This window comes from Dipodomys merriami, unplaced genomic scaffold (genome assembly GCF_024711535.1).
Source record: "Dipodomys merriami isolate MVZ:Mamm:240054 unplaced genomic scaffold, mDipMer1.0.p SCAF_21, whole genome shotgun sequence".
In the NCBI taxonomy this organism is placed as follows: domain Eukaryota; kingdom Metazoa; phylum Chordata; class Mammalia; order Rodentia; family Heteromyidae; genus Dipodomys; species Dipodomys merriami.
The window spans coordinates 25,407,808-25,429,800 of record NW_027203493.1 but is presented as its reverse complement, the minus strand read 5'-3'; the positions used below and the strand labels follow the sequence as shown (position 1 = coordinate 25,429,800).

At 39.7% G+C, this 21,993-nt stretch overlaps 1 protein-coding gene across 1 annotated transcript in view; it reads left to right on the top strand.

Annotated features, from left to right (window-relative positions):
* Nucleotides 1-5,352: 5,352 nt before the first annotated feature.
* Nucleotides 5,353-21,993, top strand: part of Slc17a6 (solute carrier family 17 member 6) — a 41,238-nt gene continuing 24,597 nt past the window's right edge. The window contains exons 1-3 of the mRNA XM_070032054.1: nucleotides 5,353-5,767; nucleotides 8,463-8,715; nucleotides 10,149-10,267. Of these exons, the coding sequence (XP_069888155.1) occupies nucleotides 5,682-5,767; nucleotides 8,463-8,715; nucleotides 10,149-10,267 (458 nt within the window). The 5' untranslated portion in view covers nucleotides 5,353-5,681. The remainder of the gene's footprint in view (nucleotides 5,768-8,462; nucleotides 8,716-10,148; nucleotides 10,268-21,993) is intronic.

Here is a 21,993-nt window from a genome sequence, read left to right as displayed (position 1 = left end):
TTCTGGCTCCCCAGAAAAGTATAATGATAAGTTCTTAGACATGTCTCAAAGGATAACAATACAAAGTAAAATCAAATAATGCTGAAATAAAAACTGTACTCTTAAAAGCTTTAGAAAAGAAAGAAGTCACAGATGAATCCTAGAAGTCCTTTATATAGCTGCCACCTGAAAAGCCTTAAAAAAAAGTCACAGATGAACCCTACAGGTTACTTACATAGCCACCACCTGTAAGCATTTACTTAAGAATCCAAAGTCAAACAAAGAACTACTATAAATATGCTTTTCAGAGCATTTTTTTCTCCTTAGGAATATTTTCTCCTTATTCTATTTGTTGCTGAGCTAATTTGTTTACTCTGGCAGTTAGTAGAGCATAGATCCCCAAATAGGACCTTATCCCACAGTAGATACCCATATCTGTTGAGTGAATATTTGTTGAAATAGCAAAGAGAAAATGCAGTGTTAAAGATACCCTCACCTTAAGGTATTAGATTTGCCTTTAAAACACCATACGAATGATTTATGGATTACTTGAAAATGATTGTGGGAGGGGAGACATAAAGTTTATATTACCATTATATATACTTATAAACCTTAACAGTTTAACCTATGGACTGGAAATTGCAAACCATTTTCCCTATGTGATTATCATACCATCTCTATTCTAGTGATTTTTTCCTTATAGGCATAATTCTTTGGCCAACTAAAGGACTGTCAGGCAATCAATTTATTTCAAAAAGACATTTAGTATTCTAAAAGAAAAATTGAAAATGAGTTATACACAAAATACTTCATGATGTAAGGAATAGTTTTGATTTTTAGCAAATACTAAGAAAAAGGAAAAATTATGTAATATGTTTTATATTATATAATTCGGACTACATTGTTTGTGTGGTATTAACATGGCCTTCCACCAGAGGGCAACATTTACAAGATGTTTAATTTCCCAAAAGTGTTTCTTCAGTACTGGATATAAACAAATGTATATCCACTTTTAGAAGCTGTTCATGAAATCATCTGAACAATTGTAAATGTGAATTTCAACTCATAGTAAAACACAAAAATAAGTTTGCTCCTTACATAAGATTAAACTTTCAAAGAGAGCACATTTTTACATATATTTTGTTCTTTTCAGTCTATTATTAATCACTTTACTTAAATTGTTTTGGAAAAGAATCTTGTAATTGGAAGAAAAAAGGATAAGAAATGTGTCCGTGAATAATTCATGAAAGTGTTATGAAAATTTACAACCAGAAGGCACAAGTGTGATCACTTACAATCAGCCTTTATTTGGGCCAATTACAAATGCTGACGTTTTTTAATATTAACTGGTTGAGTCAAAGTTACAGGAAGGATAATCAGTAGTATCTGGACCCCAAACCAAAACAGCTGAGATCAAATGCTATACTTGAAGTGGTTGATTGTAAAATCTGTGATTCGATCAGACTTTGGATAATTATTAGCAGTGCTTAATTTGGGCCTCTACCCATGACATACTGAATTTTACAAGATCTTAAACTGTGAGAAGCTGAACAGAACCATGCTGTTTCTTTATCCTCATCACCAAATGCATGACTTTAGGAAATTCTTCTATCCAACTTTGCTGCCCCATAAAATAAGAATGAACTAAAAGGTATAAGCTCATCATGTAAATGAACCAATTCACAAATTGTAATGTTCTATCATGTTAGTTCTATGCAATGGAGTCTTCTTGAGCAGGGATCATTCTCTGAGCAGGAAACATCTAATGATGAGATTTAAGTGACTGTTAAAACTTGTTGTAAGAGATCCGGATTAAATGAGAGTGTCCAGGAAAAGCAAGGCTTTTAAAAAATGCATCCAGAGGGGCTGGGAAGGTGGCTCAGTGGTAGAGCGCATGCCTTGCATGCCAGAGGCCCTGGGTTCGATTCCTCAGCACCACATAAGCAAAAAGAAAAAGCCGGAAGTGGCGCTGTGGCTCAAGTGGTAGAGTGCTAGCCTTGAGCTGAAGAGCTGAGGGACAGCGCCCAGGCCCAGAGTTCAGGCCCCATGACCGGACCCCAAAAAAAAAAAAATGCACCCAGAGCAAATGTATAATTATGAGCATTTCTTTGCCTAAAGTTAACTTTGGTATGCTTATAATGATCATAAAAGTCATGTTCAATATTTGGAATTTGAGACCCGATGGAGAAATTCTGTTGGGTTAGTAAATAGTATTGAGACATTTTAATATTTTTTCCAATTTTCATACACAAAATTTCCCCTTGTTTATGCCCTTTGTTAAAGATGTCTCCTCTAGCTGAATAGTGTCTCTTCCCAACTCCATTTGGATACCACTTTAACATAGGTCTACATTTTTCTTAAAGCATTGAGAAAGCTGGGCACCTGTGGCTCATGCCTATAATCCTAGCTACTCAGGAGGCTGAGATCTGAGGATAGTGATTCAAAGCCAGATGGGGCAGAAAGTCCATGAGACTCTTCTTTTTGTATGTGTGGCATTTTTTTAAAATGTTTTTATTGTAAAAACATTGTACAGAGAGGTTACAGTTACATGAGTAAGGTAATGACATTTCCTATGGAACATTGTTACCTCCTCCTGTGGTTCCCCCCTACCATCCTTTCCTTCCCCACCTCCCCAACTCCCCCCTCTCCCCACCTCACCCTCGCCACCCCCTACCCTCACCCACTCCCTGCCAAATTTGTAAAATTTGTTTCAACATAGTGTCTTGTACATCTCATTGTTACCATGGGTCAACCTGTATCCTTATTTAAGCATTTTGTTATTTCCCTTCCCCTCTCCAAATTAGAAAAATGTATAAAGATACAGGATACTGGAATCAAATACAGTGACAACAGGGGTTATACCATAAGGGCAGAACATACCAAATAAACAAAAAAAATCACATAGCACATTATAAATATGTTTAAAACAATAGCAAGAAAGAAAAAAACAAAACAAAACAAAAAAACACTTATCTCCCATTATCCACCAGAAAACCAGAAGTGGTGCTGTGGCTGAAGTGGTAGAGGACTTGCCTTGAGCTGAAGAGCTCAGGGACAGCGCCCTAGACCCAGAGTTCAATCCCCCCAAACAACAACAACAGCACAGCATTGAGAAAGATAATGAAACAATGCCTCCTAAAATCTTGGCTGGACTATGTTTCATATGCTTAATTTTACAATTGTTTATTTATATTATATTTATGTATTTATCTCTCATGGAGCTTGTGAGATCTTCCCTGAGCATTCCCAGAACTAGTGTAAGTGTTGGCATTCAACAAACATTTTTTAGAATGAATAAATCAATATACTTATTCTGATTCAAGCAAACTGCTATTAAGAGAGCTGAGGAGAAAGCCAGATTTTTTTTTTAATAAAGATGAATGTGGTTCTGTGATTGGAAACAATGCTTTCATGACAGATTGTTAGAATGAGTGAGTTGGTGACATGACCATGAGATTGTGGGTGGTTTAGATTTCTAATCTTTTGGGGGAGAAACTTAAGCAGGATTGCTAAATTGCTACCTCAGATTCACAAACACATGTTAAATTTTATTTTTTAAATTTAATTCAAATAGCTAGACTTTAAAAGTCAGGGATAGTACTCAATGAATTAGGTCTAATTGGAATCACTAAAGAGTCAGAAGGCACAGATTTTTTTGACAAGCATCTTTGAGTGTGTTGAGTAGCTGGAACTTTATTTGCAAGGAAGTTACCTAATGAGTGTGTGTGTGTGTGTGTGTGTGTGTGTGTGTTTAAATGTCTTCATTTCTGAACTGGCTGTGTTCAAGGCATTCCAGAGCCATTCAGAAATATTCTTCTATGATTCTGTACTTAGATCCATAGCTCCTGAGATTCAGTCTTCTGTTCTCAACATATCATATACTCACCTCTCTTGCTGAAATAACATCCAAGGGTTTGACCTTGGGAATATGGTTCAAGGGCAAGCTTGTTTTATAAGTATTTTCCTGAGTTAGGTGAGTGTTGTAATTAATGTGAAAGGCATTAATAATTAACATTAATTTAGCAGAGCTTGTCTCGCTAAATAAAATGAATCCATTGAGAATATGCTTATATGAGTAAAACCAAATTTTCACATGACTCAAAAATTCTGCCTTAGGAGAACATAGCACAGAGGAGTGAACATAAGACTTCAATGGATTTCTAACTACATTAATATAGATCTTTTAAAAATTATCAATTTTCCCATTTGGTGTATACTTTTTATGAAAAAAATCAGTCTTAATGTGTTGACTGGCTTAAGCTAGAGGCACGCATTTCTTTGGTACATTGCTATATCCATACTGTATTGTGAATTGGCACAATAAAAAGCTTAAAATCCTAGGGAATTTAATATCAATGGTTTGTCTCTAATTTAACTAAGTATTCTGACATGACAGCTCTTCTTTTTTTCTCTCTCTCATTTTCTTTTCTGCCCCCACCTCTTTATTTGTCTCCCTTTGTTTTTACCCACCTATTTTCCTTCCTACTCTTGGTTAAATCAAACACAGGAACAATGTAATTATGTTTTACATGCACATACATTTTATATTATAGAAGCTTCTCAGACAGTGAAATATGCTATGATGTTCCTTCCCTGCGAAACTGTCAGAACTGGAACCAGCATACGGGGCAAAATGTAGCAAACTGGAAGAAAGTTGTCCATTTTTAATGAAGTCCTTCTTAGCGAAGCTCAGTACAGCGTTCTCTCTGCAAAGCTGGAGAAGATGACATCTTCCCACTTGGTTTCTATAGCACACGTCCGTTCCTGAAGAACCCCACAATGATCTTTGCTCAGAGCTAGCTGCCCAGCCCCCCTGGTGGGCAGAAAGTTGGCTACCGGGCTAGCCAAAAGCAGCATCCTGTTTTCCTGAAACTTAACGCTGTCCGTGGTGCTGAAACATTACGCTGAGGCTAGCCCAGAAGGGCGCGGTCAGCGTTTCTGAAAATTGTTCATTGATGCTTCTTCCCAAATTAGAACCGCGCATCTGTTAGTTACTCGCGTCGTCAAGGAACAACTAACCTTCTCCATCTTAATTCGCCTCTACCGCAGAGCAGAATTGCGCCGGCGTGATGGGAGGAGACCATCGGAAAGGGAGGAATAACTAACACCGGCATGGCTCACCTGAGACCTGAGATGCTCTCTTGAGTTTTGAAGGGCGCTTAGCTTCTTATAGCAATGGCACCATTCTTAAGAGCAATATTCTTTGGCTTTTGCCCCTTCCAAAGGGTTCTGTAACATTTCTGGTTCCTCGGTTTAAAAGCAAAAAAGAGGTTGAATTGCAATTAGCCTTTTCAAAAAAAAAAAAATCGGGAATGTATATTGTTGTTATCGTTGGCTCCCCCCCTCTCTCCATGAATTGACTTCCAGGACCAGGAGTCCTCCGCACCCGCCCAAATACCATGGCATTGCGTGCGCCCTGAGCCACCGGATCCTCCCCCTTCCAATGAGACTTTCTGATTGTGTCTACCAACTCTCCTATTAGGAAACCCGTGGGTTGTATGCAGCTATTCCGTTGTATTCTCAACCTCACGCTCCCTCCCCGCGCTTACTCTCACTCTCGCTGGAGGCACACCAGTACCATTCCTCTGAGAAGAAAAAAGCTCACACCTACCCTAAGCGAGTAAGACAGTATGCGCAACCCTCCTCTTTCTTAGCAATCACTATTTCAAACTGGCAAGACCTGGTCATCAGTCTTTGCAAGAATGGAGTCGGTAAAACAAAGGATTTTGGCCCCAGGAACAGAGGGGCTAAAGAATTTTGCTGGAAAATCCCTCGGCCAGATCTACAGGTAAGAGAAAGAAAACCCATGCTTACCTGGGGCTGTTCATGGAAAAAAAAAATCGTCAGGGCCATTTCCGTAAAATCTTGGTTGCTTAGAGAGATTGTAATATGATCGGTAGGTCTTTTTTTGCTGCTCTGATGGAAGAAGGCTGCTCTGGAAACCTGCTTATTAATGCAGGAATGTTACACTAAATGAACCTATCTGTTAGTGCATGTGTTCGTGTATGTGTGTGAGAGAGAGTTTTATTTTGGTATCTGAAGATTCCCATCCTTTCCCACCTAGGACATAGCCTCCTTGAAATTAAGAAATGATTGGTACTTGGTCGAAGAGTTGGTGTGTATGTGTTTATTCATTGCAGAAAATTAAATTGCTTTCATGGAGACAAATAAGTATCAAAAGCCAACCGTTTAAAAGAAAAGTGAACGAGGAATCAGCTTCAAACTACAGTAGAGAATTAGCCATGCAATCTTCCTTTGGTACTGACAGAAGAGGGGTGAAAAATATATTGATAATTGACAGCTAAAGTAGTTCCTGTCTCAGAAGCTAAAATAATATGCATATGTTTTCTTATTTATTAAGCCTCTTCTAGAAGTCTCTTTCTTGCTTGGGATATGTAACCATGCTGATTGAAAAAAAAACTATAATAGTAATAATTGGTCAAAATCACCCTGAAGGTACCAGAAAACATTTTTAAATATTTTATTCTTCTTTTATTGATGGTGCTAGTTATGCTGGAAATTGAAAAAAATTAAATCTTTTCTGGTTTGTTCTGATAACACCATTTTCTTGTTAATGGTAGGGATAAAATCAGTGAGAAAGTTCATATACAAAAGGGCAAACGATTCCCAGAGAGAACTAATTTTCACATTTGGGAAACCGAAGCCTTTGTAAATTATAAGGCATATAGAGAAGATGACCAGTGCAATCCCCCGTCTCCCAAATTTCTGCATTTTGGTGGGCTTCACATAAGCACCATCATCCACTCATGCCGCAGTAGATACCGCAGGCGCCCTGCAGTCCCAACGCCACCCTGCAAAGGGCGTCTCTTTCCCAGCCCAGATGCTATCAGGTGGTCAGCTCAGGTGCAGAGTCCCGCTTTGCATCTATAGGTATATCAAGACCATGTAAAAGTATCAAATTGGCTAATTTTTTCCCTCTCAAAAATTTCAATGATTTTTTTAAGGCTGGAACTGGACTGCAGCGATATACCTTCACCTAGATGCAAACACCTTCACGAGTTATTCTCAGGTGATGTTTTCTAGAATTTGGGAGTGTTCAAAGGAAGAAGCCTCAGATTCCTTGGCAGCCTCAATGGATCCTGAGCTGTGCAGCCTTGATCTTAAATTTTTATTTGCTTTACTAATGTGTGTGTGTGTGTGTGTGTGTGTGTGTGTGTGTGTGTGTGTGTGTGTGTGTTCACTAGCATGCCATATTGAAAGGGTACAGTTTTGAAATAATTCTGTGGTTGGTTGGGGAAATAAATACAAATTGTAAGCCCAGAGGGATCAGGTATTAAAAGAATCAATATCAGGAGACTATAGAACTATTCTCTTTCACACACTTTCAAGACTGCAAAATTCACGGATAGATTGTGAATCGTAGCAACAAAACCTTTTCCCTTCCTTTTCTCTCTTCCCCAAGGACCAAAGCTCAGAAAGAATTAAATCATATGGGTGGAATCCTGTGAAATACTATGCTCATTTTTCTTGACATGAAATCTTCTACCTCAGTGTGGCACATCATAACAAAAGTTCGTGTAGACGCTTTGTCGGGGGGTGGTGGTGGTGGGGTGTCTTTCATTCTATGTCTCTGGAAATGAGCACATGAGATCTTTCTGTGTTTATAATCCAGATAGTAATGACGCAAGGTTGTGGATAATTAATTATTCATGTTCTAGCAGTAGAAAGCTTAGGTGTCGGCCATATGCTGCGGAGGCCTTTGTTTCCAACTGGAGTAAAAAGAAAAAATAAAATAAAAACGATGTGTAATGGGGGAATTAACATTGATCAGGCACCCTGGGTTTAGAGAAAAAGGAAATAGAGTGCTGGACACTCCGGGAGAGATGCCTCCGCCCTTCTTGGCGGCGTGGCCACTAAGATAGGCCTCCCCCCACTGGGAGTGGGGTGGGGGCCTAGGGCCTCCTGGGGGAGGGGAAACTCCGCATTCTCACCCCCCCCCACTCCCTCCAAAGCTTCAGCTTGGTTGAGAAGGAAGAGGAATCGCTGCACACCAGAGGCTGTGTGGGTTGGAAAAGACCCAGGGCCATTGCCAGAGTCACGAGCCCTAGCGTCTGAGGATGGGGAGCTGTTCACCCAGGAGCCCGGGAGGCCCCGTACAGCTAACCTGTTCCCTAACAAATTGTAGACCCTGAAAGTTAGGTCAAAGTGGCCAGGATCTAAATGGAGACCCTGGAGGCTGGATCCCAAGATGATAGGGATGAGATACCTTAGCCTCAAGGTCTAGGAGTTGAGGACTCTGGAGGGAGGAGGAGGAGTGAGTGCTGGGGAGCCTCCGCAGACGCCCGACGCAGTAGGGGGGTGGGTGGGGGAGGCCTCACCACCCCGATTCCTCAGGCAAAGGCGGGGTCAGCACGATTCTGGTCAGCCTCGACCCGCCTGGGAAAACGAGAATATACAAGTGTTGGGGGTGAGAGGTTGCCTCACCCTGGGTCCCTTTGCCTCCTCCTTAATCTGATCCTCAGGGTGCTGGAGAAGAAGCAGGAGGGTGGAGAGACCATTGAGCTGACGGAGGATGGGAAGCCCTTGGAGGTGTCGGAGAAGAAGGCCCCTCTGTGCGACTGCACCTGCTTCGGCCTGCCCCGCCGCTACATCATCGCCATCATGAGCGGCCTGGGCTTCTGCATCTCCTTTGGAATTCGCTGCAACCTGGGCGTGGCCATCGTGGACATGGTTAACAATAGCACGATCCACCGCGGGGGCAAAGTCATCAAGGAGGTGGGCGACCACCGGCGTGCCCAGACGCCCCCAGCCTCACACACAGCCGCATCCCCTGTGTGTATCCCCATTCACCCACTTGGCACGAGGAGGCCTGGGTTCTCTCCAAGCCACTTTCTAGCCTAGCTCTCCCGTCCTCATCTAGGAAGAGGAAGTGAGCTCTCCAGCTTGCTGTACATGATTTACTACAAGCTGATGACTGATAGTGCCAATGCAATCTAAGTCGAAATATTTTTTTCCTGTTAGTGGGAAATATAGAGGAACAATTAGTAGCGTATCACTTATACTTCTCCCCGACTTCCTCCAGATTACACCCATTGTGATTAATCAAACAAAACTAGGGAAGTGAAACGCGTTGTGAGCACGTTTGAGAGAGGCCTTTGGAAGGGTCCGCCTGACTTACCGGGAGAGATACTACATCGCCTGCGAGGCGGGTTCCTAGGGCAGCCACTCCACTATCGTACAGTGCTTGTGTTGGGCAGTGATGCCAAAAGATAGGAGGTCACTTCAAGGTCATAGAAACCCGTTGCTCCTTTTGTATAGGAACATCCAATCCTCCACCCCCCAGTAAACTCAGTTAGAAAAGCGCTGAGAAGACAAATTGGAAATTACAAATTGGGGAAAAAATGCCTTGGGTCTTAAAATGAACTCAAAAGGAGAGGGGGGAAAATGGTACCAGTTCGTTCCTTCTGCAAGATAGACGAACGATTGCCCCGTTCGGATGCGGATATTCTGCCCCAGTTTCTTTCCAGATTCACTCCACAGAGCTGTTTGGACTCCCCAGCCTTAGATTTGACTTCTAGACCTGGCCCTCACCCACAATCCTGATCCTCTTCCCTCCTCAAATTCGCCAAGTCACCGATTCCAACTCATTTTTGTTCAAACCCATCCCCGAGGTTACAGACAAGGAGTTTTTCGGGGCCTGCAAACCTGCACCTTCCTTTCCCAAAATTAGATCACACGGGATGAATTTCTTTCTGCAAGTCACACCTGCTCAAATGTGCTCACAGCTTTGCCTTGATCTAATGGATCCTGGAGAATCCATCAGAAGACTCTATCCCGACCTGGCTAAGGGACATCTTAGCGAGCAGTCTGAATTTCCAAGAAAAGGGTTTTAAAGATTTCTCACCCATTTTAAGTTCATGTTACCAGCCGGGCAGGAATCAGGAAGCGAATCTAGGACGACTGGCTTAGTATTTCCTCATAAAACATTTTCTTCATGAGTACTGCTTTTTGAGCTAGGACAGGTTTGTTAGAAACGAAAAACTGAGCCCCAAGAACCCTCCCCTCCCCGCACCTCAGAAATCAAGAAATGCCTTGCATGTTTAGAGTTCTCACCCGCAGAGTGCCCGAAAGGAATCTTCGATTCTGACTCTGCCCACCTCACACCATGGTGTTGTTTTCTTTTTCTTTGTTTTTCTCTCACACCGTAGAAAGCCAAATTCAACTGGGACCCAGAAACCGTGGGCATGATCCATGGTTCCTTCTTTTGGGGCTACATTATCACCCAGATTCCGGGTGGATACATCGCATCTCGCCTTGCAGCCAACAGGTAATGCTGGGATGGGGGAGGGGGAAGAGGGGCATGGGGTCGGCTACTGGGGGTTGGTGTTTGTGTCCTTCAAAGACTGCTCCGAGGCCTTTGGGAAATCCTGGGAGAAATCGTCCAGCCCGGGACACACCTACTAGAGGATAGCACGGCAGGTCTCTCCTTCGAGAGCCCCAAAGATTTCGGTTGGGTGAGTTGCCTGCTTGGGGACTGAAGCAGGTTCTCGGGATAGATAGATAGTTGACTTGACATGTTGTAAGACAGGGTAAGAGCTGAGGCCAGATCTGGAAGTCGGCAGCCAGGACGTACTGTTGGGGTCGGGGCAAACTTGGGGACGGAGAGTCTCCGCTGACTGCACTGTCACCCGCGCTTCTCCTGGGTGCCCCAGCTCTCCGTAGTGCCGAAGGATTCCCGGCCTAGGAGCCCGCCCAGACGGTGCTCAGAATCTACAGGGTGTGTTTCTCTGGAGGCAGGCGGGATTTCAGGCTCCCAGGGTGCGATTCCACCTGTTAATGAGCTCTGCTCCTTCTTGGGGGGGGGGCGGGGTGTGGAAAGGCAGTTCTGCTGCGCCCCAGGGCCTCCCGCCTGGGGCGCGGTGGTCGCTGCCTAGGTCCTAGAGCCGGCTTCCACAAAGCACCTCCCCCCGCCCCCCCCCCCAGCATCCACACCTCAAAGCTGGAGCGAAAGGATCCTTCAATGACGCTGTCACAGCAGCGAGGCCTGAACAGTGCAGGGCGAGGGGCAGCTTTCTCCACCCCCCCCCCCGCCCCACGCGCCTTTATTGTGTGCATTTGGATTAAAGAACAACAACCACTAAACCTTACTCTTTCAGTCTTAAGTGTGGACCTAACAATGCCCGCCCTTAGGGATCTGGCTGATTAGAGACCTCAAAGACTAAGAGACTTGGTTCAGGCTCGTATCTCCCGTGGTACTGGGAGAAGGCACTAAGCACTGGCAGTTTCCAAGCTTCTTTCTTTATAGCATCTTCTCTCCTCCCTCCACCCCCCCACCCCCCCCCCCCCGCCGTCCAGGGTAAGTGCAAGCTCCCAGCTCCATCGCTAGCATCTTGCAGTCAGAGTCCTCTTGTCAGAGACTCGTCTTCTAGCCCAGAGTCCCCAGTCCTCCACACGAATTCTGGGAAATTTATTTGAGAGTTTTTTGGTGCTAGAGTGAGGGCTTGGGAGCTGGATTTCTAAAAGGTCCAGACGAGAGCCTGTTAGATTAGCGATAATCCTTTTTGAATATGGTCCTTATCTGGCAATTTGGGCTGATTAACACTTAAGCAGGAGATAAACATTTGAATCAACTTAGGATAAAATGACTAGCCATCTAGAGTCCAGTTTTGTGACTCTGATAAAGATAAATTGACAGTAGGAGAAAAATATGAATTCTATTATTACTAGTTTTGGACAGGTAAATTTTTATATTGATATTTCTATTATAATCACTGCTATCTTTTTATTCCTAACACTTATTGCCTAAAACACAATAAAATATCCAGGAAGGTAGTCTAAAGGTACATATTGGAAATGCTATTAATCAAAGAGATAAAAATCATCCAACCAAGAATTCACCACGGACAACAAAAATAAAATAAAATGACATAAAATGCAATGTGCTGCAATATGTGTTTATAATGGAGATACCTTTAAGAGTTGTTTCCAAGACAGAATCTTCAGCTTGCCAAAAGCTAAAATGCTAACCTGTTCCTGCCAGGAAAACTCACCGGGGATGTTCTCATCCCGGTGACTCTGGGGGGTGGGGTCAATAGACAGATTTTCCTCATTTAAACTAAGCTAGCTTGCTGCTATCCTTTATTTCACATTCAGCACTGAAAAGAAAAATGGTGAGTTAGGTTTTAAATTGATTTAACTTAATTCTCCTCAAAGAAAAGCTTTTAATATTTTTATTTGGGTCCAAATTCACTTTACCTTTAAATGAATATTCAAAGGAGAGGGACTTAATAATTTCATGCACATTGTATGTATATTGTCTTACATGTTAAAATTTTGTGGTAAAATATTATTTATCATATGAAAATTTCATGGTCTCATATCTGAGAATTTTGATATAGTTTCTCTCCTTTAAAAGATATAGCAGACCATTACAAATACATTTGAAGCTTACTCCGAAAATAAGTTTTAAACACATATAACATCTGACTATGAAAGTAAGAAAAATACATTAAGGATATGGCTGTGCATGGTGACTTATACCTGTAATTCTAGATTCTTCAGGGCCAGAAATCATAAGGATATAGTTCAAGACAAGCACCTATTTTTTCAAGCAACATCCCTGTCTCTGTCAAGTAAAGGCTCAGATGGTTGAGCCCTTGCCTAATAAGTGTAAGGCCCTGAGTTCAATCCAAAATTACCAGAAAATAAAACCATAAAATCATAAATAATGCAATCATTCAAATGCACTTCTTATTAACATGCTGGGGATCTGCAATTGATCCTAGAATTATACATTAGAAAGCTTAGGAAATTTTATACTGGAAACCTTTCTATAAATGAAAATATGATATATTTATAGAATTGATTTACAATGTACATTTCCTATTGTGATGGATTTTTACTCCAAAACAGTAAAAAAACAACCTAGCATAACAAATCTTTCACCTACAAGCACTGCATGGCCATTCATATAAACTACTCCATATAGGTAATTTAATAGTAGAAGGCAATTTCCCTTGGGTGGAGTTCTGGGCATATTCTTTTCTCTGTTGTTGGGAAAGAAGCTCACCCTGGAAACTGTTTGCCATCATTGCTATGGGCACAGAGGAACTTGAGTTGTGTGGAGAGAGTTCCTCAGGAGAGACAGGCTCCTGATTCTACTTCCTGACAAATTTCTCAATGAAAAAGAAACAGCCATGATTTGGCTTTTCTACTTTTATTAAGTACAAAGAGACCCCACTCTGGGTTAGAAGACAGATTCTAAGTCTTCTTTCTATTAAAGTCTAAGTGCTTTTGTTTTGTGGCTCACAGAGAGGAAGAGTTGGGGGAGGGGAGCAAAGATCTCTTACAACAGTTGTCCTTTGTCTTTTCTTAAGAGTTCCTGCATGTCATAGGAGGAGAATAGGAAGACAAAGGCAGGTTCCTTTTTAGCAATCTACAATGTTTTAAGATGAGAGAATATTTACTGTTGTAATGAAGAGACTGTAATTTTCTTTTAAATACAAGTCAGGGAGTTAATTGTAATTAAAATTTTGCAAATATTGAATTCCTTATGATTGTTTTGCCATGCACTTGAACTTCTGAAATGAAATTGAGCACGGCATTTGATTATGAGAGACATTTATTATTTATTTGTTTATTTATTATTTTGCCAGGGACATAATGATAAATGGATTGACATAACAAAGGAAATTTGATCAACACTATGGTTTAATCTGTAACAGTATACATACAAAGACTATCATCTTTATCTAGTGTATTACATACATCCGATGCAAACTTTCTTCCGTACCTCATTCCTGTGGTATTTTCTTTGTGCTGTTTTAATTTTTACATGGCACTTATCACCAATATTTTGCTTCTTTATATTTTTGTCTAGTGTCTTCTTTCTCCTAGTAAATGTAAGCTGCATGAATCCAGGTAGTTTTGACCATATATATATGTGTGTGTATATATACACATATATGCATGCATTATTCTATTGCTAGTATAGCCTGGTACATGGTATTTATTGAATTAATTAAATGAACATTACAGTAATATATTTGGGATCTTAATAGCAGTAAGACTTGAGCTTTAAAGCCAAACTATGTGAGTTTAGAATGACCAGTTGTTCCTTAATAACTGAATAGCACAAGTTATAATTCAGTCTCTTTGGTCCTTGGCTTAGGTTTCTGTAAATAGCAGTGTACCCATTTCACATTTCTGCTCAGTAGGAGATATGCATAAAATCTTTTCATGTGCTCAGTAGTAGGTAACTATCAGATGCTGTCATTCATTATTGTGAATACACTTGTAAATTTAGAAATGAAACTATTGTTCAGACAAAAATTTTCTAAATCTCATTTGAAATTTTTTGAGGAGTTATCTTAGATATATTTTCAGTCAAGAGTAGTGATAGCAATTCAGTGTAGAAAATCTTTAAATTATAGCCAGGCATAAGTATACTTAGAAAAATTAATTTTAGATTTGTCTGTTGTAAGCTTATGGTTTTATTTTTCCATTACACCTATTCTTTAGTCAAGGTGATTGAAAATACAACATTTTGTTCAGATATTTCTTGCATTTTTAACTCAATGTTGGTAATGAAGAAATATTTATGTATATATGCAAGTATGTGTGTATATATTTAAAGAAGAGTCTGAGAATTACATTTGGCTGGAGTGTATAGTAACCTCCCCTAACAGGAACCCAGGTTAAACCTGCAGAGGGCTCATCTATTCCAACCTGCCCATTTTACAAACTAGAATAGGAAATAGAGAATGAGAGGTGCTGATTTTTCCATTCTCCCCACGGAATGGTGGCTAGAGTTCAGGTGTCTTGTGATGTGTGACTACAAGCTACTCCTGCACTGCATCTTTGCTTAACATTGGCTGCTGAATTGTTAACACATGTTTCAGTAACACGTTAAGCCATCTGCTCTCTGAATGGATGACCACAATCTATCATTCACTAAATCCAGGGGAGAAATCCATGAATTAAGAGACAAAAGCCTATAGTAGACCCAAGAGATCCTTAAGAGTTTTTGTTTTTGTTTGGTTTGTGTTGTCACACACACTTACTTATGTGTACATACTTATGTGTACATAGCTCCCATATGATATTTACTTACATCACAAATGATCCTGTTCTTTTACTCTGTAATGGACAAAACTACACATTTTGATGATAGCCTATACAAGTGGTAGGATAATTAACAGGAAAATACATGGTGCTTAGGACTATTTCCCTCCTCAGCATTTTTTCTAACTTGAGCTTCTGGAAGATAGTAGAGATTAGAGTAAGACTGAGGGTAGTTTAGACTTTTTGTTGGTTAAAAAAAAAAAAGAAGGGGGGCTGGGAAGGTGGCTCAGTGGAAGAGCGCTTGCCTTGCATGTCTGAGGCCCTGGGTTCGATTCCTCAGCACCACATAAGCAAAAAGAAAAAAGCTGAAAGTGGCCCTGTGTCTCCAGTGGTAGAGCACTAGCCTTGAGCTGAAGAGCTGAGGGACAGTGCCCAGGCCCAGAGTTCAGGCCCCATGACGGACAAAAAAAAAAAAAAAAAAAAAAAAGGGATTATTTTTCCTTGAGGATTTCAACAACATAATTCAATCATTCTTCTGAAATACAGAAGGAAGTAATGTTTTGTTAAAGAAGTGGAAGTATCTAAATACATGATTTAAAAATTAATGTGCATTTTTATTTGTAAAATAAAATTTGGCCAATTCCAGGTAAATATTCTGGTTTTACTGATTATAAAACCAACATCCCATGAATTTGATTTTTAAAGAAAGATTAAAAAAATGACACTTTAAGTGTAAGATCTTTCATTTTAGGCTCAGAAATAGTTTTTTTCTGCTTCATCTCTTTTTCTTTCACAGAAATCAAACAATACAAATTGGAATAAGCCTTGGAAGAGATTTCCTAAGACCTATTAGCTAAGCGCTCTCTCTCTCTCTCTCTCTCTCTCTCTCTCTCTCTCTCTCTCTCTCTCTCTCTCTCTCTCTCTCACACACACACACACACACACACACACACACACACCCCAATATACACTCTGTATTGATCTATAATTTTTCCTCTCTACTTATCTATTGCAAGAAGGGGTTTCTTAACTCTTTCAGTGAAAATATTGCAAATTTCTTTCATCAGAAAATAATTCAGACTGAATATAAAACTTGCTACAGAAGGCCACCATCAACCCTGGTTGAAATTGTATGTAGTCACCTCTCCTTTTAAAGCCAGAGATGTTTCTTTCTATCACACTCATTTAGCTGCTTATCAGAACTGTAGCTTCCTTCTCATTGTGGGCTCTATATAGGTCAGGTATCTGGATTAATGGAACCTACATTTTTTTCTGACAAAAGAAAGTATCCTTTACCACAGATGAATGATGAATGCATATATATACACATATGAATGTGTATATATATGAACGTGTGTGTGTGTGTGTGTGTGTAGGGAGACATCTCCCAGGCTTTCACATGTTTTGCTGAGGAGAGCTTTTCTTTCTTCCATTCTCCATTCCTGTCTGTCACCCCTCCCTTACTGTGATATCTGCTGCTGCAGCATTCCACGCCTGCAGTGCAGAGGCTGCTTCTGGAAAAGAGGGCCATGATTTCACAGGAGTGAGTCAGGTGGGCAGCTGGTACAGCAATTCTTCCATTGCCATATGCCACCACTGGGGCATTCTAATTTCTCTGTCATGAGTGATGAAGTCATTTTTACAGCTTAATGATGTACCAAGGGACACAGGGAGCTGGCTTGTGCCTGGGTAGTCCTTTTTTAATATGGGAATGGGACATCAGATGTGACAAAGGGAGGCACCCAGACCCTGATTTGATTAGATTAAATAGATTAAACAGACTGGATCAGTCTACTCCTGCAGACCTCTAGGAGAGGATTAGTTCCCACCTGGGGTGAGGAACACTAGACAAGCCACAGTTCAAATGGAAATTCATTGATTGAACTTAGGAAAAATGGATATGGTCAGAATAAATGGCATGTCACCCATATTCCTGTCACTTTATCAGGGAAATCCTTTTGGGCTAGAGCTGATTCTCCAGGGTGTTTGTTGCTACAAGACATAGATAGGATGATAACTGAGAATTTCACAGCTAAGCCAGTTTGGACAGCATTGGATGTGAATCGCTCAGCAGTTTGTGGTACAGGTTCTCAGAAGTGGTTTTAGTTGCTCTCCCAAACATTTTTAGACTAAAGTGAGGCAAAACCAAGAAGCCAATTCAATGCCGGCACAACACAGAAGAGACAGGTAAAATGAGTGGCAATCAGTGCACACACAAAGACTTTCCAGGCAATGTGGAACACATTGTTCAGCAATAAAATGGCCTTTTTTCTTAAAAGTAGAGTGTTAGTGAGTTAGTGAGGATAGGAAGAGAGAGGATATGAGTTATAAATAATCTTTCTAATTACTGTACTGTTCATTTGAGGAGGCATTTGTATTCAGAATGGAATAATAATTACATATATCTATCACTTTAGTTTTTATGTATACTTTCTTCCTTACAATCATCCTGAAAGACATGCATCAAGATGCCTCTTTTACTCTTTAAAAACTGAACAGAGAATTATTTGACTTATTTTCTTTATGCTTCTTTTGCTCACTCTGCCACTTGAGCCACAGCGCCACTTCCAGACTTTTCTGTTTATGTGGTGCTGAGAAATCCAATACAGGGCTTCATGAATGCTAGGCAAGTACTCTACCACTAAGTCACATTCCCAGCCCCAACTTATTTTCTTAAGTACTTAAGAAAATAAAAGGAAGAGTTAGGGCATATAAACCAGGATGTCTTATTTTCAGTTATAGTCTGCTTTACTAAAGGATATTTTGTAGTCGGTTAGCTACTATATTATCCAATTCTAAGATAGATCCATAGCAAAGAGAATAGAAGTATGGAATAATTCTAAGCTTTTATATTTTCTATTATTAAGTCTTTTGATCAAGGACCAAACTTGAAATATCTGTAATGGTGCAAACTATTTTGAGAACACTAGTGCTGTAAAACCTACTTGTTTGTGTCAAATTAAAACTATGATAGAGTATTAAAATTCATGTGAATATTAAGATGTTTCCACATAATCTATTCCTTTGTGTTTTGAAGTATTTTAAGTATGTTACATTCTAGTGTTTTTGTAATTTATCATCAGATTAAACAAAAATGCTGGTTATCAAGAAAGCATAATAAAATATGCACAATTACATCAAATACCATAGTGGTTGACATTAAAAGCATACTCTATCACATCTGAAGCCTGACCTTGTAGTTTATACTAGAGAGGAGAGGCTCAGACACCTTGCTTTCATATATATATATATGAAAGAGAGAGAGAGAGAGAGAGAGAGAGAGAGAGAGAGAGAGAGAGAGAGAGAGAGAGAGAGAGAGATACTGTACATGAGTAAGGTAATGAGTACATTTCCTATTGAGCATTGTTACCACCTCCTTTGTTTTCCCTTACCATCCCTTAACTCCTCACCTCCCCAATCCACCCCGCCCTGCCCAAGTTGTAAAGTTCACTTTCAACATAGTGTCTTGCACATCTGATTGTTACAGTGGGTCATCCTGTATGCTTATTTCAGCATTTTGTTTTTTTCCCTTCCATCCCCACATTAGAAAAATCTATATACAAGATGCAGGATACCAGAATCAAATACAGTGAAAACAAGGGTTATAACATGGGGAAGAACATACGAAAGAAACAAAAAAAATCACATAGTACATTATATATACATTAAAAACAACAGCAAGAAAGATAAAACCTGTTGTCAGACACCTTGCTTTCTGTGCTGTGGTCAATACAGCAGATTAAATGTTGTTTGGAGGTCTTGGCCAGAATGGGCCATGTGTTTGAACTCAGCAGCTATCCCAAGTGAGGATTTACCTGCAGGAGGATTCTAAATTCTATCCCATGATTGTAATCTTCACTCACTTGGTACAAATATTGTTTTATAGAACTGATAGGATACTAGAACCAGAATAGTATTTTATCTACTTCTTGCCCATGTAATTGTAACCCGTCTGTACGGTACTTTCACAATTAAAAAAAAATAAGAAAAAAAAGAAAAGTAAATTATCAACTCATTAAAAAGAGTATTGAGATAAATAATGTTCTAGGAAGAAAGTTTGATTGTCATCGAGGTATATTTCAGGAAGGATCTTTTCTTTAAGGCCTTGGCAAAAAGTAATTGATGCTCATTTCCTATAGACAAAGCAGTCTATGAATATCATGGGGATTGAGGAAATAAAGACCTGGATTCCATTCTCCAAGGGACACAAAAGAAAAAGTGGTAGATCACATGACCTCTTCAGTTATAAATAGATCTACACAGCTTTAGTAACATCCATTAGAGGAGATCAGTCAGGAAAGGAAAGGTGTGTGTGTGTGTGTGTGTGTGTGTGTGTGTGTGTGTGTGTGTGTGTGTGTGTGTGCGCGCATGCATGTCTGTTTATAGAGGAAAAAGTGAGAAAGAAAGGAAGGAATAAAAAAATTAGGGTACTATAGCAGGAGAGATTTAGAAAAGGCTGTCAGATTTTTAAAATTATTGAGATAATTTAGATGGAATCCTGGAATAGAGATCAAGAGACTTTTGTATCTCCACCAATCATGCAAGACTGCTGTATGGGAGAAAGAATTCCCATTGCAATTGTTCATGCATACTACGCAGCTAGGACTTCAGTATGACATGGAACAACTCTGCATCCATAGTCTCAGAAATAATATAATCAGGGCAAAATCATTCTGGAAGGAAAGGGTAAAGAATAATCATTCTCTGAAAACTACAATCAAGAATGGGAAATTTCTCTACAGTAATAACAATCATTTAGAAATCATTTCCTATGATGTAGATACTGTTTCCTTTCATAATTGGGTTGAAGTGGAGAGATTTATCATTTCCATTTTACAGACTGAAAAAACAAGGCTTAGACAATGCGAGTGATGACTACTTGCCCAAGGTCATACCTAATAAGTTCTTAAGAGCTGGAATTTGAATTATCTCAGATTATAGAACTTGTATTTCTAATTAATACTAGGTTGAGCTGTGGAATTGCCCTCAAAAAAGAACATGGCACTTATTCTTTCAATCTGATCAGTGAGGTCAGTGGAAATGGCACCAAAGAATTTCTTTTTTTTTTAATTGAATTTCAGTTTGTATTGTTAAAATCGAGTTCTCTTTCAGCAAGTAATTCTATCCTACCCTTTCCCTTCTCCTCCGTAGTGAAAACTTACTCTGCCATATCCAGTTCTATGTATTCTAGTTGAATACTCCCATATCTTTGTCTTTTGTGTTGACCCGGAACAAGGCTTCATATTGCTAACGAATAAATTTCACATCAAGACTAGAAAGCCAATTTATCACCAGGAAACTTGTTAGAAACGCAATTCTTAGGCTTCCACAGACCTGCTGAACCAGAAGTGGATGCCTGGAAATTCCCATTTTAAGAAGCCCTTGGCTTATAGGAAATAGTGGTGCTAAATATTTTATAATTTTGAACATTTTTTTCACATGCAGTGCTCCTACTTTTTCCTTTTTCTTATTGACATCCAGATTTTCTTTACAAGATGCAAATCTCTTCAAAAATAAGCAGCTGTATTTTTAAACTACTAACTTCAAAACATAAGAAACAGTGACAGAACTCTACTGTCACACTCACTGCTACTACTGTCCCTCATTCCAGTAGGTTTTCATTTTATAAAGGGTTTTTTTTTTTGTATTTTGCCTGCTGCTTCTACTTTAAGTAATTATTTATGTATTTATTTCTAATCATTGTAAATTAACTTCACAAATGGATTTCTTTTTCAATATATATTTTTATTATAAAGATACTGTACAGAAGGGTTACAGCTACATGAGTAAGGTATTGAGTACATTTCCTATGCAGCATTGTTAGCCTCCTTTGTTTTCCCCTTATCATCCCTTCACATCTCACCTCCCCAATCCCCCCCATCTCCCCCCCCCAAGTTGTAAAATTCACTGTCAACATAGTGTCTTGTACATCTCATTGTTACAATGGGTCAACTAGTATCCTTATTTCAGCTTTTTGTTATTTCCCTTCCCCTCCCCAAATTAGAATAATGTATATACAAGACGCAGGACACCGGAATCAAATACAGTGAAAACAGGGGTTATACCATGGGTGAAGAACATACAAAAGAAACAACAAAAAATCATATAATACATTATAAGTACATTCAAAACAACAGCAACAAATATAAAACATTTTGTGATTTGGGTTTCATTTCATTTAACATAATCTCATATAGTCATATGTACATAGCTTTTGACCTTTTCTGCTTGCCAAGACATATACTAGTTATTGCAAATAAGGGAAACCATGGGACCTATGTTTCTTTGGGCCTGGCTTACTTTACTTAGTATAATTTTTTTCCAAGTCTTTCCATCTCCTAACAAATGGGGAAGTGTCATATTTTCTTGATTCATTCATCTACTGAAGGGAATCTGGTTGGTTCCAGATCTTCATTAGCCATACAACAGACAAGGGTTTTAGGTCTAAAATATACTTAGAACTCAAAAAATTAAATCCCCCCAATAACAAATACTCAAAGAAACAACCGCCCCATTAATAAGTGGGCTAAAGACTTAAAGAGAAACTTCTCTGAAGAGAAAATAAAAATGGCCAATAGACAGGTGAAGAAATGCTCAACTCATCTAGCCATAAAAGAAATGCAAATCAAAACAACATTGAGATTCCACCTTACCACAGTTAGAATGGCTAAAATCAAGAAATCTAATAACAACAGATGCTGGAGGGAAACTGGCCCAAAGGGAAACTGACTGCATTGTTGGTGGGAGTGTAAACTTGTTCAAGCACTTTGGAAAGCAGTATGGAGGTTCCTTAAAAGTCTACACATAGAGCTCCCCTATGATCCGGCAATCCCACTTTTGGGCATTTATCCAAATGATCACAAACAAGCTATACTAAATCTACCAGCAGAACTATGTTTATCACAGCATTATACACCAAAGCTAAGATACTAAGATAGGGATTTCTTTATGGTATTTCTTTTCTTTTTTCTTCCTCTTCCCCCCCCTCCT